General features: G+C 48.3%; 2 protein-coding genes across 6 annotated transcripts in view; one reads left to right on the top strand and one right to left on the bottom strand.

Annotated features, from left to right (window-relative positions):
* C5H2orf76 (chromosome 5 C2orf76 homolog) overlaps positions 1 to 16,851 on the bottom strand; it is a 35,385-nt gene that overhangs the window by 2,330 nt on the left and 16,204 nt on the right. The window contains exon 6 of one of the 3 annotated variants that reach the window (XR_002439978.1): positions 13,357 to 13,433. The exons of 1 other annotated variant lie outside the window; for it this stretch is intronic. Coding sequence is in view for 1 of the 2 variants with exons in the window: in XM_021400675.1 (XP_021256350.1) it covers positions 13,429 to 13,433 (5 nt within the window). In the remaining variant the exon portion in view is untranslated. Of the gene's footprint in view, positions 1 to 13,023; positions 13,434 to 16,851 lie in introns of those variants that run through there. One more of the 3 variants, XM_021400675.1, reaches the window with a different exon arrangement.
* Positions 1 to 16,851, top strand: part of STEAP3 (STEAP3 metalloreductase) — a 20,789-nt gene extending 3,938 nt beyond the window's left edge. For 2 of the 3 annotated variants that reach the window (XM_021400667.1, XM_021400668.1), the window contains exons 2-6: positions 5,639 to 6,122; positions 6,568 to 7,095; positions 8,302 to 8,466; positions 13,545 to 13,765; positions 14,207 to 16,851. In XM_021400667.1, coding sequence (XP_021256342.1) covers positions 5,640 to 6,122; positions 6,568 to 7,095; positions 8,302 to 8,466; positions 13,545 to 13,765; positions 14,207 to 14,282 — 1,473 coding nt within the window. In that variant the 5' untranslated portion in view covers position 5,639 and the 3' untranslated portion in view covers positions 14,283 to 16,851. Of the gene's footprint in view, positions 1 to 5,638; positions 6,123 to 6,567; positions 7,096 to 8,301; positions 8,467 to 13,544; positions 13,984 to 14,206 lie in introns of those variants that run through there. The other variant, XM_021400669.1, reaches the window with a different exon arrangement.

Below are 16,851 nucleotides of genomic sequence, written 5' to 3'. Positions count from 1 at the left end.
CATGAGGCTGCCTGGGGGCTCTGCTGCTGGCATTTCCTCATTCTCACAGCCTGCCTGGCATCCTAGGGAGGTTTGCGACATCGCTGTTCTGGCTGAAGCAATACAGACGGTTGGTTTATTGCTTTTGCTGGTTCCTGGTTTGCACTGGAGGGGAGCTAGCTCTGTCTGCTTCGGAGGGAGAAAGAGGGAAAAAGGGAGCAAGCCTGTTTTCCCCTCCTTCCCTCATCTGTAAGCTGGGCAGACGTGTTATTTCCAGTCAGCCTGGACAGGACTGGGAGGACTCCTAAAGTGTGAGCAGAGCTGGGGTTAACTGGCTTTGGATAAGCCCTTTTCTTACTTAAATCTGTGCCAATCTCAGCAGGTACATGGTACTGGCTGTGCTCTTTGGAGGGCCTCTCTGGGTACAGGAGAGACTTACATTCTTTATTTCCCTTGGAAACAAAACAGCTGTAGCCAAGACGTGAGTATTTCCATGCACGGCAAGACCTGAACAGAGACTTCAGGTGCTGAATGCATCTCTCCAGCTGTGAATTCTTGGTGGGTCAACTCCATGGAAAGCACCAGGCTCTGCAAACAGGAGCTGCAGAGCTTCATGGTCAGCACAGTAGGTGCAAAGGTCCCTGCGTGCAGACAGAAGGCCTGGGGGCAGAGATCGCCCCCATCCCTAGAATATGGAGAGGGGGTGGGCATGCTCCAGGCATACAGGGACTGTCTTAATGCAGACAGTGGGACATTCCCCTCCCTCCACCCCAGTGCTCGTTAGGGGATGCAGATGATCTTGCCCTTTATCGCAGATAACTCCCAGCACCGAAACTGAAGCCCTGACGTGGCTCTGTAAGGACGTGTGCCGCAGCTGCTCAAGACTCAGTTGTGGTCAGTCTAACCAAAACCTGACCCCAGGGGAAGACACAGAAGTGGTTATTCTAGCCAAGGTGCTGCCTGCTAAGGCTGTATGTTAGCTGAGCTCAGAGGTGCGGTTTTGGGCAAACGGGAGCCAGTTTCATTGTGCTGCACAGCACCATGGCAAGGAGCTCCTCGTGAGATTGCTGCCATGTTCTTCAGTGCAGTTTGACCCAGTGACATGCATAAGATACTTATGTTATTGGAGCTATTAAAAAACCAAGTTGTCTTTTATCTGATAAACCTGAATACTACGGCGGAGAAATGGATCTTGATTTATTTATTTGGGGGGGGTCCAGAACTGAAGCAGAGCCTGTGCCATGCCTCCACAGGGACAGCCTTGTTCAGGGTTTACATGCCAAGCACCGACTGCGAGTTACAGGAATCACGAGGCTACAGTCCTCTGCCCAGAATAACCGACAGGGTCCCGTAAAGATGGTCTCATTGTTAAACAAGTGGCCAGGGATATCTGGGTCTTCCCAGGCAAACTTGCTGGAGCCCCGTTATCGCTGGTATCTCGGTCCCCGTGTCTGTGGAAGGAGGATAACGATGGCACCAGCTTCCCTGATAATGTGGTAGGGCATTATCTGAGTGCAGATTGACGGCGCAGGGAGTGCAGCCACACCTGGAGGGGCTCCTGCAGCGGCTCAGCCCAGAACGGCCGTCCTGCTGGAAGCCACGCTGAAAGCTGTGTTTGCCTGGCACCCAGCCTAAGCTAACAGCCTGCCAAGCCTCAGGTGCAAAACATGTAGAGTTATCCCTGCTTTTCTTCTGCAGAGCCCCTCCCACCCTCTGCCTGTGCAGCAGAGATTTGACTGCTTCGGTTCACCCGGCTTTTGTCTGTCTGATCCCATTCTTTGGGGCAGGAGCTGCCTTCTGTCCTGTTTTGGTGTGGTGCCTGGTAGAGTGGAGTTCCTGATCTTGCTTGCTGCTATTGCACTACAAATAATACAGCCACTGAGAAGCAATAGGTGAACCACACGCCGCAACAAGCATGCTGGATGTGGGCACAGCATCCCCATGCAGTGATATAAGGGTGTCATCGACCATCTAGCTGAAGGGCAGCTTCACATTGCACTTGGTATTTTAATTATGGAACTGCTGCCCGGTTAGGATTGAAGCTGGTTTACTTCCACTGTGCCGAGCTTTAAATCATCATGCAGCTTCCTCGCTAAGACACCGCTCTCCTTGAACTTTGTGTGCTGTAACTCAGCAGGGGTACAGTTTCCTTGACAGGGAAGATCGATAAATGAGGTTTATCCAAGGCTGCAGCGCTCAGGCTGTGTCTGGCCTCTGCAGCCTTCCCCTTGCTGGTGGCTCCTCTGCCTCAGGGTGACATGGCAGTAGCATGGCCTCCTGGAGGGGCTGGCGGGGCTGTGGGGAACAAGTGGATGCCCCAGCCCTGGAGACACCCAAGGTCAGGCTGGCTGGGGCTCTGAGCATCTGATGGAGCTGTAGGTGTCCCTGCTCACTGCAGGAAGATTGGACCAAATGGCCTTTAAGGGTCTCTTCCCACTCAAACAATTCCGTGATTCTATGAAGTCCTGTCGCCCTGAGTGTTGCTTTCTGTCCCAGCAGCCAGGAGCCAGAGGGCAACATTTCATGCATGCAGGTTGCTGAAAAGCAGAGGGTTACATGGGCAAGAGAGGTGGTTAAGCTAAACAATAGTGTGGGCCCTAAAACAAATAGTTGTGGGCATGAATACACCTAGGTGGAGCAAGGAGGTTTCTTAAAAGTAAAGCAGTGAGTTTTTGATACAGTGCCTGATAAGCAGAAGCCAAAAAAGAAAACCCAACATGTCTTCAGACAGAGCTGGAGTATTTACAGCAGGGTTTTGCAGCCTGGCTGGTTGTAGCCTCACTGTGTTGCTCTCCAGCCTGGCTGGGATGAGGGCACAAGGCTCGGCGTGGACCTGAGCTTCACTTGTGAGCTTGCTCCTCACTTAGGGAAATCCCAAGTGGTCTCGTCTCCATCCTCACCTACATGTTTCTGTTCTGTGTTCAGTTTACGTGTTTATAGTGCTATACTCATGTTGTTTTGCAGCGACTGTGATCTGTACGGCCTGTACCTAATGCAGGGGTGTGTGCACGGGTAGCAGCCTTGATTAGACCATGGATCCAGGTGCAGAACCAAGTCAGCCTTCGGGCACACAAACCCTTCCACAGGTCTGCGGCAGAAGCAGAAACCTTTGGGGTGAAGTCTCAGTAATTCTCCCTTACCAAGCCCATGGGAGGGAGCTGGATGATATGTAGAAAGCAGACAGGTGTTATTCAAGGGGAAGAAAGCATGCCTCTCTTTGGCACTTGGTTTTACTTCTGAGAGCACTTCTTCCATGTAGTCACATCTTAAAAGATGAGATGGCTGAGAAGCCTCTCTTGGTGAGGGGCAAGTAGAGCAGACAGACCTCTCCATAAAGGCAGTATTAACACTGAAGCTGTGATGGTGTCATGGTTTTGTGATTTTCGGTTCTTGGTATTCCACATCATAACATCATGTAGTGGATATACCTGGTTCTCAGAAGAGAAGGACTACTACATTCCCCACGGTACTTTGCTCCTCTGTTACCATTTTCCAGCCGGAGGGAAAAGATAAAAGCTCGCAGTATAAAAACTTGCAGATCATGAGACCTCATCTCTTTTTCCACTGTCTCTCGTCTTGGCAGCACCTCGCTCTCCAGCCGTCTTATCGTCGGTAGTAGAGTAAGGCCTACCTTGATTTTGGGACATTCTCTCTCTCCGTATTGGATTTATCAGCTTAAATTGTAATTATATTGTATTATAGTGTGTTGTTTTGCATTCCGATATCTTATTTAGTAAATCAGTTTGTTTCTCCTCAGATTGTTACCGCTGTTCTTTGCTCTCAGGGCCATCTCCTTACCCTTTTCCCCTTTTCCCTTTTCTCGGGATGTGGGCCCGTGGATCTCCCGTCCCCTTTGTCACGGAACCGGGCCAAACGCCCGTAAACCGTTGACAGGTGGTTTTTTTTTGCATCCAGAACAGTGAATTCTAGTTTTGAGGTCCATCTTCTGACGGTGTTTGTAGGCTTTCCATGAGGAACAAGCCTGGGGAACCAAAGTGGCTGTTCTGCAAGAAATCTCCCTGCTCTAGTAACCTGGGTGTGCTGATGGTGTGACTGTCAGGGAGCCCTCAACTGGTGTCTGCAGAGAACTGTGCCCCTTGGATCTTGAGTGTTTTTAACAAATTTCCAGCTTGTTAAAATCTACTGATAGCACTTTTTATCCCCATATGCAGCCCTTGGCGTGTGCCAGCAGTGAATTTTGGTGCTCAGGCACTTTGAAAGAGGATTGCAAATTGCTCGCAATAAAGATTGGCTGTCCTAACAGCTATCACACCCAAGCTTGATCTTCTATCTCTCTTTCCCAAACCACTTATGAGCATGTTGGAAAAACACAGATCTGTGGGGAAATCCCATGACAACTCGTTCCCGTTATGAAAATTATTTCTTTATTCTTACCCTTTGTTTTTCACTGGTAACTATTCATGCAGAAGCGCCCTTCCCTTTTGCATCATTATTGCTCGGATCCCAGAAAAGCACTGGATAAAGAGCATTTCCAAAAGCCTATGAAAAACAAAGCCTAGTGACGAGGTCACCCTGTCCGAGTGGTCACCCTCACTTTGAAAGAACTGCACCAGCTGTGAAGCAAGACTGTACTCTGCCAAAATCAACCTCTCTCTTTCCCAGATTTATCACGAGTCTGTTAATTCAGGTCCTCATTACCATTTCTACCAGTGTGCCCAAAACAAAAGCCAGATGTCCTGGTGTGCAAGTTCCCTGGGCCGCCTCCTAAGCCCTTTAAAAGTCTGGTGTCACTTTGGCCATTTGCCATTCTTTAAGCCCCGAGGCAGGTTTGAGCTGTAGGTGACACATCACGGAACAGCCTGGCAGTTCCCTGATTGAGCTCCTCCCGACCTCCAGGCTCAGCTGGTGTGATGCTGTGGATTTGATTGATTTGCTTAAAGCCTCTTCATGGCCTCAATATCTAATCTGCTATGGAGAGCAGAGTGTTACAGGGCAAAATTCATTAATGTTTGTAAAGCTCATCAAGATTGTTCATGAGCAAATCCCATCATATTTTAATATATTTTTTTTAAATGTCAGGAGAAAGTTCTCCTCATTCACTGACGAAATGAAGCAAACAGACCCAAATATTGGAACAGGCAAAGGCCACAACTCTCTTCATTTACCACTTGGAGGACACTTTCCTTTCACCTCAGACTCCCTGCTTTGATGCTGCTCCCACAAATCAGAAGAACCCCCCGGCTCTCCCAGCTGTGTGCCCAGAGATCCCCATGGGCACCAGGGCTTTTCAGAAGACCTCCCCTGGTCCCATAGAGCTCCAAGAGCTCCCGTTGCTGGTGGCTGTAAGGATTGCTCAGACTTTGCAGTGTGAGATGCAAGTAAGAACAGCAAAGGATGGCTGAGTGCAGGTGTTTGATCACACAAACCAGGGAAAGTTATTCCTAAAACCATTTCTGTGTTGATGTCTTGTCCCCCTCCAACGGTGGCTGGATGTTACTGCACTCGTGCCGATGGGTTTAGCAGATAGGTCTGGGCTACGAGGACCCAGCGCCATACATCTACATTTAGGTATCAGGGAATTCCCTCCTTCCCCGAAATCTCACTTCTATTCATGTGGCGTAAGTGGCATTTTCCCCATGACTGGATTTCTGCAAGAGCTTCAAAATGAACTTGCTTTTCCCCTTGTTTTTCCTGCCAGGATGTCTGGAGGAGACATGGCCAAGCCCCTCCTTGGCCACGGGAGCAGAGAGGGTGACCCCAGCGTGGTGCCTGCAGCTGGCCGCACCATCGGGGTGCTGGGGAGTGGGGATTTTGCACGTTCATTGGCCATCCGCCTGGTGTGCTCCGGCTTCAAGGTGGTGGTGGGCAGCCGCAACCCAAAGCGCAAAGCCTGCCTCTTCCCTTCTGCAGCAGAGGTCACCTTCCAGGCTGAGGCGGTGAAGAAGACGGATGTCATTTTTGTGGCGGTTTTCAGGGAACATTACTCCACGCTCTGTGACCTGGCTGATGTGCTGGCGGGCAAGATCCTGGTGGATGTCAGTAACAACACCGAAATCAACCACCACAGAGAATCCAACGCCGAATACTTGGCCTCCCTGTTCCCAGCCTGCACTGTGGTCAAGGGCTTTAACGTGGTTTCTGCATGGACGCTGCAGTCTGGTGCCAGGGATGGAAATAAGCAGGTACTGCTTTCTTCTGATATGTGCCATATCCCAACTATTTCAGCAGCTGAGGTCTGACACTGGTAAATGGCCGTAGGCTCACAGAGAAGGGGCATCAGTACTGGTTTTGGCATCCAGAAACCATCCCACAGCTTCTGCATTTCTTTGATCAGAAAAGAAATACCCCACTTACTCCATGCCTTGTAGTCCTTGGAGTTGCTGTGTAAGTGAAAAGTATTATTTAATTGTCTGTTTATCTAAACACAGCCAGTAAAGCAAACTGGTGGTACACATATGAAAGGAAACCTGTCCAGGAGAGAGGTTTTTGGCAACCACAGTAAATCCCCATCAGAAAGCACAGTGCTCAGTGATAACACAGGCTTCCTTTAGCGCAGCATCCCTCCTGCCACGCTTGTTCCCACAGCTTGATCTCTTTGCCAAACATGTATCTTTCCATTTGTTGCAGGTTCTGCTCTGCTCCAATAGCCAAGAAGCCAAGCGTACTGTTGCAGAAATTGCTCAGGTCATGGGATTCACCCCTGTGGACATGGGCTGCATGTCCTCAGCCAGCGAGATCGAGAACATTCCCCTGCGCCTCTTGCCAGCCTGGAAAATCCCCATCTTTTTGGCTCTGGGGCTTTTTCTTTGCTTTTTCACTTATAATCTGGTGCGGCAGGTCATCCACCCTTATATCAGGGAGCAGAAGAACAAGCTTTATAAGATCCCTATCGAGGTGGTCAACACCACGTTGCCGTGCGTGGCCTACGTCATGCTGTCTCTCGTCTACCTGCCCGGCGTGCTGGCAGCCTGCTTGCAGCTCTACTACGGCACCAAATACAGGCGCTTCCCAGACTGGCTCGACCAGTGGCTGCAGCACAGAAAACAGATTGGCCTCCTCAGCTTCTTCTGCGCGGCCCTGCACGCCATGTACAGCCTGTGCCTGCCCATGCGCCGCTCCCACCGCTACCAGCTGATTGAGACGGCCGTCAAGCAGGTAATGTTGGCACCCTTTGCTCGGCACCCGTAACGATCTTGCAGGCACATCCAGATGCTGGGTAGGGGGCTTCATGGCCTTTGCGTTTGCTTTCCAAAGGATTTGTTTACGTAGGAGGTGTGTCCACATTCACAGTGCACCTCCAAGGCTGTAACAAAATAATGCTGAAGAGCTGGGCATAGTCTAGGGGAAGAAGGAAATGGGAAAGTACCCTCCTGGCTTATCGAGGCTTTCAGCAGTGTTTATCCAGCGATTATATCCAGAGATTGCTCCACCTTCAGGCAGTTCAGCTCTACAGCTCAGCAGCGCCATGGAAGAATGTGACTCTGCCTTCCTTTGTCCCTGGCTTCTTGCTGCTCTTCCCTGCCTCCTCCTGGGATGGTGCAAGAAGCTCTGTGCAGCCGAGAGGTGAACCAGATCAAAGAATTGCCCCCACACCAGTCTGCTTGCTGGGCTGGGATGTTTCCCAAGCGCTTCTCACTGCAGCCACCCAAACACTTTGTCCGAGCACAGAGAAGGGGAGGAGGTGTGGAGGCAGCTGGGAGCAGAATGGCTGGTTTTGGGAGCAGTGCCCGCTCAAAGCACCCATCAGATGACATCCCCGGCCTCTCAGTTCCAGCCTGGCACAGCCCCTTCTCAATTGCTACAGTCACACATTAATCTCGGGCAAGCATCCTACGTCCATTTCCCCTCTAACTCCTGTTTTCTAGCAACATCTTTGTTTAGTAAATTAAACCCATTTAATGGGCTAAAGAAGATGGTTCTAAATGTTGTTCTCTGCCATGAAGCATAAAACCCATCTTCCTTTCCATTAGCATGAACAATTTCCCCCCTCTAAATGCACTTAAAATGAAGGTTATTAGGAGACTACTGCATATTCAAGCATCTGTATTTGTTTTCATGGCTTTAAACTGACTTCTTATTCCAATTATCTTTCCAAATGCAACTCTGGGGCTTGCTGCTGTGGTTACAGGCTGTGGGAGCTGCAAGCATCGAGCAGTTCTTCCCAGCAGGCTGCAGATCTGATCCAACTGGGACAAATGGCAGTGGCACCTCCCAAAGGCAGAGGCCAGTAGCACTGAAGGTGGGACTAGGAACCAGTGTTCATCCAGGAAATCTGCTTCCACAACCAAAGTGAATACAGATAAAATTCAATTCCTCTATTCCTATGTGCTCCATTTTAACAAAACTTCATTGTCATGCCAGGCTATGGAGAAGAAGATGAATATCTGGGTAGAGGAGGAAGTCTGGAGGATGGAGATTTATATCTCTGTTGGAATAATTGCCCTGGGCTTGCTGTCGTTACTTGCCATCACCTCACTTCCATCCATCGCAAACTCTCTCAACTGGAGGGAATTCAGTTTCATCCAGGTAAAGTTGACATGTGACGATGCCAGAGAGTGGTTCTGCAGTCAGCCAGTGTTGCGGGCACTCGGCCACTCACCCTGGAGGACATCTCAGGGCAGCAGGGCACGGTGGTTCCAGGGAGTCACACAGGACTTGTGTGCTCTGCTGTGGGTGCTATGTCTCAGGGAAAGGAAAATGTAATGCATCACATGCATCCACGTGGAGATTAGTGGCAAGCTTTGCATGAATGAGTCTTTAATGTGCTGGCGGAATTTCTATCTCACCCTGCTTTTAACAGTGCTAGCTAGAGATCCTGAGCAGAACCAGCCTGGGTTTGCTTGCGTGATGCCTCCTGCAGAATTCTCTTGTTTTTTTTTCCCCTTCACCCTGCACCCATGAGCAGTGCTGCATTCACTCCTGAAGTCACACAAGATAGAAAGCTTTGGGGCAATTTAGAGAAGGCAGGGTTGTTCCCTTCTGTATGGGAATTGCTAAGTCAGGGCCTGAACCAACGATTGAGCACCTGGTGAAGGGACACACCCAGTCCTGAGAGCACAGGTGAAAGCAATTCACCTGTGCAACCAGAAGGGATGGAACCCTTCCCTAAGCCTCATTTAAGGGCTGGCTGCCATAAGGAAAGGATTTCTACCTGGAGATCCCTCCTTTTGGAGTATTTGGTAAGCCCTGATCCTCGAGATGGGTAAGCAGATCTATCTTTCTTTAACTGGATTGTGACCATCATCCTTTTTTGGGTGATGTAGAATTGGTTATCTGCTGTTGCTGTTCCCTGTACCTTCTATGCTTGTGATCCACCTGGGAGCTAGTGGAGCTGCGGATGCTGTGGGGAGTTTGCAGCTGGCTGTGGAAGGCAGATGGATAACCCATGGGGACGGCCAGCACAGGACACAGATCTGAATGATCGGTGGAGTCCTTGTCTTCTAAAAAGTGGGTTAGGAGTGTCTGGGTAATTTTTCTTTCTCCCAAATTGCCCAGTGGTTTAGGAGCCTTCTTCCCGCTTGCAGGGATGTCTAGGCTTATAAGGCCAGATCTCCACAGTGTCCCAAGTTGGGATCCCAAACCCTCAACCCAGGGGCTGCCACTCTCAGTGATACATATGGATTAAGGCTTCAGACTAACAGTGACAGCAGGGGAAAAAAAACTTCAAGTACCTCCTGCACTTCAGAGCTCTTCTTGAGGCCAAAATACACTCACCTGGCATATCACATAATCCTAAAACCCATCATTAACTGTGCTTCCTACACGGCTGCTGCTTAGCTTGCACCAGACTCCCAGTGATGCTGCAGTGCCACCCAGCACGCACAAACCCCACAGGTCCCACTACACCACCTCTGCAGAGCCCCTCTGCACACTCAGGGGTTGGGGTATGCAGGGTTAGGGCATGCAGAGGTGGAGATCCATCATTCATTCTCCCTTGCCAAAGCTCTTCAGCTGCACATAAATAATTCAATATTCATTAGAGCAGGAGTTTGAAGCCTGCTCTCCCACAGGTGCCCTGATCTCCAAGCTAGTGAGTCAGTTCATCTCTTTTTTTTCCTCTCTTGCTGTGAGCTGTTGAGTAGTTATTTACAATGCATAAAGAAGCCTCACCTGGAGAGCTTGACCCCAAGAGATTGTCCCTTGGGGAGAAGGGAGACCTGGCTTTAAATCTCTCTTTCAGATCAGACAGCAGGAGCATATTAATTCTCAGCACCACATCTCAGGGGAGTGCTGCAGCCGCCGGGACATTGGATAAAATGCCTGTCCTGGCCTAGGCATTTCATACCAGGAACCTGAAATGAAGGGAAATACTTCCTCGCAGCCTGGAATGAGGCTCTGACCCCCCCTCCCCCCGCCCTGCATCTCCCTCTCCCTTCCCAGGCAGCTCTCCTGGCAGGTGCTGATGTTGTGTCATGCAACACGTACGGTGTCTCCTACCAGCGCACATCCCACGACTGTCTCTTCTGCCCTTTCCCATCTTTCCCTGGGTCTTTCCAGCAATATGTCAGCACTAGCACCAAGTACATGATGCACTGCTCCAAAATAGCTCCTGGCTGCCCCATGCAGTCACTGGCTGGCTTAGGGCATGGAAAAATCGCTCCTACCTACTTTTGTAGATGCGGGGGAGGCATGGCAGCACAGTACCAACTCCCAGCTGATGGCTTGCAGGAGATGCAGGGGTGGCATTGTGCCCAAGGAGAGGATTAGAAGCTCTTAGCATGTTAGCTTCCAGGTTGGGCTTTGCTTGTTTGGTTTTTAATGAGGAATGTTTTAGATTATTTTCTTCAATAAGTTAGTGATGCCAACTTGAGGAAACGAATAGCAGATACATCTGTTGTTCCCAGGTACGAGAGGATAACATTCACATACAACAACTCGATTCTTCCTAAATTAATGCACAGCGACATTGTAACGTAAATACAGGAGGTGAAGCCTCCTCTCAAGCCCTGGGGATGTCCAGCACTTGACCCTGTTACAGTACATGAGAGGCATTGTGGCTATTTGTGAAAAGGGAAAGACCTGGAAAATGCAGAGTGCAACGGTCCCTGCCGAGTATTGCCCAAAGCTGCAGCAGTTTGCTGCCATCTCTGTTGAGGTGGCTGCTGTGTTTGAGAAGGGTTGTACCAACAGCCACATCTGAGTGAGGGCTAGGCTTGCTAAAAGCCAGGAACCACTCTGATCTGCTCCTTACCTGGAGTTTCCCACACCTCACATTTTCCAGCAGCACTGTGGGCACCTCTCAGCACCATGGGGTACTGCTATTCTCTTAAAATAAACATCTGTTGCTTGATTGGCCAAAAATAACACTTGGGTTGTTGCGAGGGTTTTAGAATAAAACCAGTTTTTGTAGTAGCTCCTGCACATACACCATTTTCAGCTAGCAAATAGAGCTGAGTTGGATGTACAGCTCCCCTCTGTATCCAGTTCTGATTAATAGAAAATATACAGGATCTAAACACTAGATAACAGGAACAATTCATATGCAATTCAACCTACAGGAGAGATTTTTAATGTTCCTCAGTGACTTACAAATCAAATCTAATTGGCAGAGAAGTGGAAATGCATATGATTTCCTTTATCTCCCCACCCTGAAAAATCCTCTTGGAATTTGAAGGTTGGGTTGACCTGGTTTCCTTCTTAGCTCACGTACTGCAAGATACAAGGAATCTGTCATCAGGCCCTTTTAGCCCTCCTGATGATGAAGCCAGAGCCAGCATCCACACAGCTAACAACTCTACAGGACTAATGGCAGCAGAAGTCAGAAACCTGTATGGGTTAGGAAGGTGCCTTTTGCCTTGGATGCTGCACAGGCATTTATAAATGAGCCACTTGTGGCAGAGTCACCTTCACTGATGCATTGCAGCACATCTCCTGGACACTGAGGAGAGGTGGGAGAGAGGAAAAATTGATCCAGAATAGGCAGTGTATGCTAAACCTGCATTAGGAAGATCCCATGGTCATAGAGCCGTCTCTCAGGGGGCTTTACCACCTTACCTGGGCAGCAGCCCCACATTCCCCATGCTGTGACAGTGCAAAAGCCCTGCTGGCACCAGGGAGCCCTGGTTCGTGTCACTGCTCTGCTCTGAGGAGCTGCCAGCACTGTGTCCAGCTGCCACCTGCTCACCTGCACATTTATTGCCAATTAGCTTTTTGTTCCACGTGCCCTGCTGCTGCACACAAAGGTGGGTCACTGCACAGCTCTGACGTTTGGTCGTCTTTTGTCCTACTAATTTCCACTTCTGCTTTTCCCTGGTGCCAGCAGCAGTTGAAAGAGAAACTGCAGAGGAACAAACTAATTATCTCTAGCTCTGACACCTCTGCCATCCATGGAGCCCCATTCGGACTGTATCTGAAGGCACCCTGCACACAGTGCCAAAATCACCTGCTGCCCTCAGCTGTCACCTTTCCCCCAGCCCTGCCTCACAGCTGTGCTCTGCAGATCAGCCTCCCACTGGCACCTCCAGCCTCCACCCACCCAGGGATGTTTTGCCTGCTGGAGGGAAGTGAGGAGTTGATAAATGATGGGTGAGCCATGGGTCGGTTCCCACTGTTAAGAGCATTATCTCCTTCAGCTGTGTGGCATATCCCAGTGAACACCTTCATTTTCCAAGTGAAGCAAATCTTAGAATCATAGAATTAGCTAGGTTGGAAATCTTGACCCCATCTGGGCTTGCTGGTTGGGCTGAGGAATAAGATATAGCTTTCAGGTGGATGTGGGGATGCCCAGAGACAGAGGTTTGTCTCACAAGGCTGCTGCTGGCTCTAGGAATGACCTTGAGCAGTGCTGGTGCAACACAGAGAGATGAGCTACCTAACTTGGTGAGGCTTACAGACACCCACATGATGGTCGGAGAGGTGCTGTAAAAGTAAAGTGCATAGATAGGGGCATGTTTTAGAGGTCTTCTTTCCTTATCTGCTCAGTCCACTCAGCTGCTTCACTAATTTGCTCTAAAGGGTAGAGGAACCTTGATATAGTTTGTTGTTAACAATGCAGAACACATTAAAAAGTTATCTGGGTTTTAAAATGGTCAGCAATCAAAAGCAGGACGAGATGTTTTCAAGGGAGTAGTTGTCCAGCTGGGATGAGCTCAGAGCCACCACCTCTGATGCAGGTAGGAAACCACCAGCAAGGGGACCATAGTTTAAAATTCCCCTTGAGAGCAATCCTCAGCATTCTTGGAGTATTCAGGTGAAATGTTGTCTCTGTGGATACTTTGGAGCCACAGTCTCAGCTGAATATGGGGCGCGTTCTGGTCTGCAGAGCAGGGCTACGTCCTTCCTGCCTCCCTCAGTGGACAAAGGGCTCCTGACTCCCAATTCCAAGGACTTAGTCCATCATATAACCTCATGGTTCCACTTGCAAAACAACGCCCATCTCTAGGACAGAGAAAGAAACCTGTCAGGGCTGTTGCTCACCTCCAACCAGAGCGCTTCTGTCTTGGCACACTGCAGTTTTCCTGTAGGTCACAGCAGGTTTCCAGGCACATTTTACTCTATCAAAGAAACACAGGAATACTCACTGCTTTCTCTGCGCTGCATGCTCTTACAGGGGAAAACAGGCACGAGGTCCTCTGCTGACTGCTTTGTGTTTCTCTTCCTTTTAGTCCACCCTGGGATTTATTGCCTTGGTCATCAGCACCCTGCACACCCTCACGTACGGCTGGTCGAGGGCTTTCGATGAGAACCAGTACAAGTTCTACCTGCCTCCCACCTACACCCTCACCCTGCTGGTCCCATGTACTGTGATCCTAGCAAAAGTTGCCTTCAGTTTGCCCTGTATCCGGCACAGACTCCTGCGAATCAGGAGGGGCTGGGAGAAGGGGAGGTACGTCAAGTTTGTGCTGCCCAGCACAACAGGGGAATATTCGAGCGGGGAGACCTCTAGCAACGTCTGATGGAACCCATCAGAGGCAGAGGATTTCAAAGCACTGTTGACATTTCTATATAAAGGTGTTTCTTAAATATATGTATGTTTTGGTATAATTATATTGTGGGTAAATAATAATAAAATCTGCTGGCTTTAGAAAATGGACTACCACGAAACACGTTTAGACAGTGGTATTTAAATTCTATTGCTGGTTTGCTAGAACAAATATTGCCTTAAAAATCACCGTGAAAGCTGAGCTAGCAACAGCAACATACGTGGAAAAGTGAGGGATTCTGTCACTGGGGATGCTGGTTGGCAACTCTACAGCAGTACTTCTCTGTTGCTTCCTGATCTACTCTCATGAATGTCAATGTTTTTGTTCTTTTTTTAAATATGAAGGAGCACAGATTGTCTGGGCTTTATGACAGCACCCTGCTTCTTGAGCATCTGGATCAACCTAAGCAGTGAGCTTTAGAAATACAACTTGTCTCTGGCTTTGGTCTCCCTAATGAACTAGCCACATAAGGAGAACGATATCCCTGTTGTGTAGTGTCTGCACATTTTAGTAAAGGTATCCAAACCTGACAGCAAATCCGAGTGTCTGCTTTCTCAAATACAGACAGCAGTTCTGGTCCTGTAGGCTATACCTGGTGCAGAAATAGAACCACCTTTGCTACCAGTAAAAAAGCATTTGAAGAGAAGGGTGTCCCTGACACCCACGTGCCCCATCTGCACTGCTATCTCTGAGATGACGACTACTGCTGCTGTATGCTCTCAGTTTTACTAAATCAGTTTCAGGCCATATTTGATGGAAATAGAGTGAAGAAGAAAAATGTGCCTCTTTACAAAATTTCAAAGAGAAAACCAAAGCCTTACATCAAATGATAGGGTGAAGCTGTTAGAAATCATTGTCACCTGAACATGTCTGCTTAGACAACAAAACAGCAGCTCTAAAACCACTGGCTTCAACAGCAGTGATAAGGTCTTCTGTCTTGCAAAGGGGTTGGTGAATCTTGAATACAATATGAAAATACAGGAATTGCACATTTGGAGCACCATTCTGCACTGCTTTGCACCTAAGAAAGTCACTTACTAGACCACAAAGCATGTATCAAATGCTTTTCTTCTGATTTTGCTTTGGATGAGGTCCAGGGCAAGATTCTGCCCTGCTTTCCTTTTCTGCCTTTCACTTTCTATTCCTTCCAGCTCTTGCTCTTCATCAAAATAATTCTTTAGGTTTTGGACATCCAAATCATCCATATAGAGAATGGACAGCCATTCACAAAAGCTCATTTAAAAGCAAGAAATCGAGATGACACAAGAAGACTACCTCAGCAAGACCAGACACAAGGACAGGGCTGGAATAGCCTGATTTCCCTGCTGTTAAGGAAAAGGCACCACTCAGCATTCAGCTTTGCTTTGAAAAACATCTGTCAGCATCAAATGAGGTGTTGCTTGTAGCACCAAAAAGCACCTTTTATAAGACCAGTTAATACAAATGGGAAAACATGGATCAACTTTGGGGCACGTAAGCCCTTCTATGAGCCAACATTGCTCTTGTGAACTGGATGATTCGTAGACAGAGGAACTTAAGAATTCCCTGTTTAGCCTCGAATGATGACAGTGAGTAATACTCTCCAAGTAATGCTCAAGCTGCCAGTAATGATATCGAGGGGTTTTAGGTTTTGCATAAGGCTTACAGTAAAGTCTCCAACCACCACCTCTTTTCACTGAGCAAAAGGAAATCAGCATGAGGGAAATGCCAAGTTTGCATAATCAGCTGATTATTATTTTTTTTGGCAATGCAGGGAAGGGACACTGGGAAAGTGTCCCTTTCGGAAAGCTGCCGTTAACCAGGTTTCCCCATCCACCTCCACAGCCTCACCCAGATCAGCACCTCATCGAATCACTCACCAAGGTGATAGACTGTACAGCACTATTTAGTTGTGGATGAATGGTAGGCTAAGTTTCCACATGGATTTGATGCACTTCCACATGAATATAATTCTACCCACTCCAACATAACTCATGCTTGAGGGAAAACTGGATTCAGCAAGCTTCTCTTCCGTTTCATCATCAAGCAAAGTCAACATAAAAGCACAAGTTTGCACATTTTATGTTTACAATAAAGTATTCTGATGTCTTTTTTTTAAAAGCTAAGCTTCTTTTCACATCCTTAGGTCAGGCAAGGCGACTGCCTGTTGGCCAAACATAGAACAGGAAAGAACAAGCATTACAAAGCTTGCAGGCTTTGTATTCAAGGGGTAAGGCGTGGTTTTATTGTGGGATGCTTCAAGGCTAAAGACTCACCATTTTGCCCAGCAGAACAAGGGCTGTACTTTGGCTTTATTTACACAACTCACATCCACATGTCCTTCCCATTGATGGCAAAGGGACAATTTTCACAAGCAGAAGTAGAGCTGGGTACCCAGGCTGCCCCAAGACACTGGATATACTCACGAAGCAACATGCTTCTTTCCAGCAAGACACCAACCTGTGGGCAGATGAGCCAGCTCAACATCACCACAGCTCCACAGCATCTATAAAACGGTCCATCACATGGCTCCAGGTAATGCCTGTGCCAACATACTGGCCAGCCAGTCACCACATCTTTTAAAGACTGAAACCAATTCTTCTAAACACAGAGCCGCGTTTCAGATGGTGCCCTTTGTAGGCATCTGGTCTCTAAAGCCTTTGATACGGGAGTTTGGATAATTTATTCTGATTCCGGAATACTGAAAAGTAGTTAGAGGTGGTTTTGAGTGATCATTTCCCTACACAATTTTGTGGAGAGGGGATTCAGTGAGGTTAGCTTAAAATTTCTCAATGAATTGTTTTTATATTTAGAAATCCTCTCTGTATATGCACACACACATATATATTATTGCAGAGTATGTAGCTGGAATGTAAATTCTTTATATTTTTATTTTCTGTATTGCCTACAATGTGCCTCTGTAATTTGTAAGAACCAACTGAAGAGCTGTAAGGCCAGTTTTACTGGTCTCTGTAGTTACATAAAAGAAATTCTGAACAAGTCTATAAAA

The sequence above is a fragment of the Numida meleagris genome, chromosome 5 (assembly GCF_002078875.1).
Source record: "Numida meleagris isolate 19003 breed g44 Domestic line chromosome 5, NumMel1.0, whole genome shotgun sequence".
Classification (NCBI taxonomy): domain Eukaryota; kingdom Metazoa; phylum Chordata; class Aves; order Galliformes; family Numididae; genus Numida; species Numida meleagris.
The sequence above is the reverse complement of the archived record's forward strand: the minus strand, read 5'-3'. Positions and strand labels throughout refer to the sequence as shown.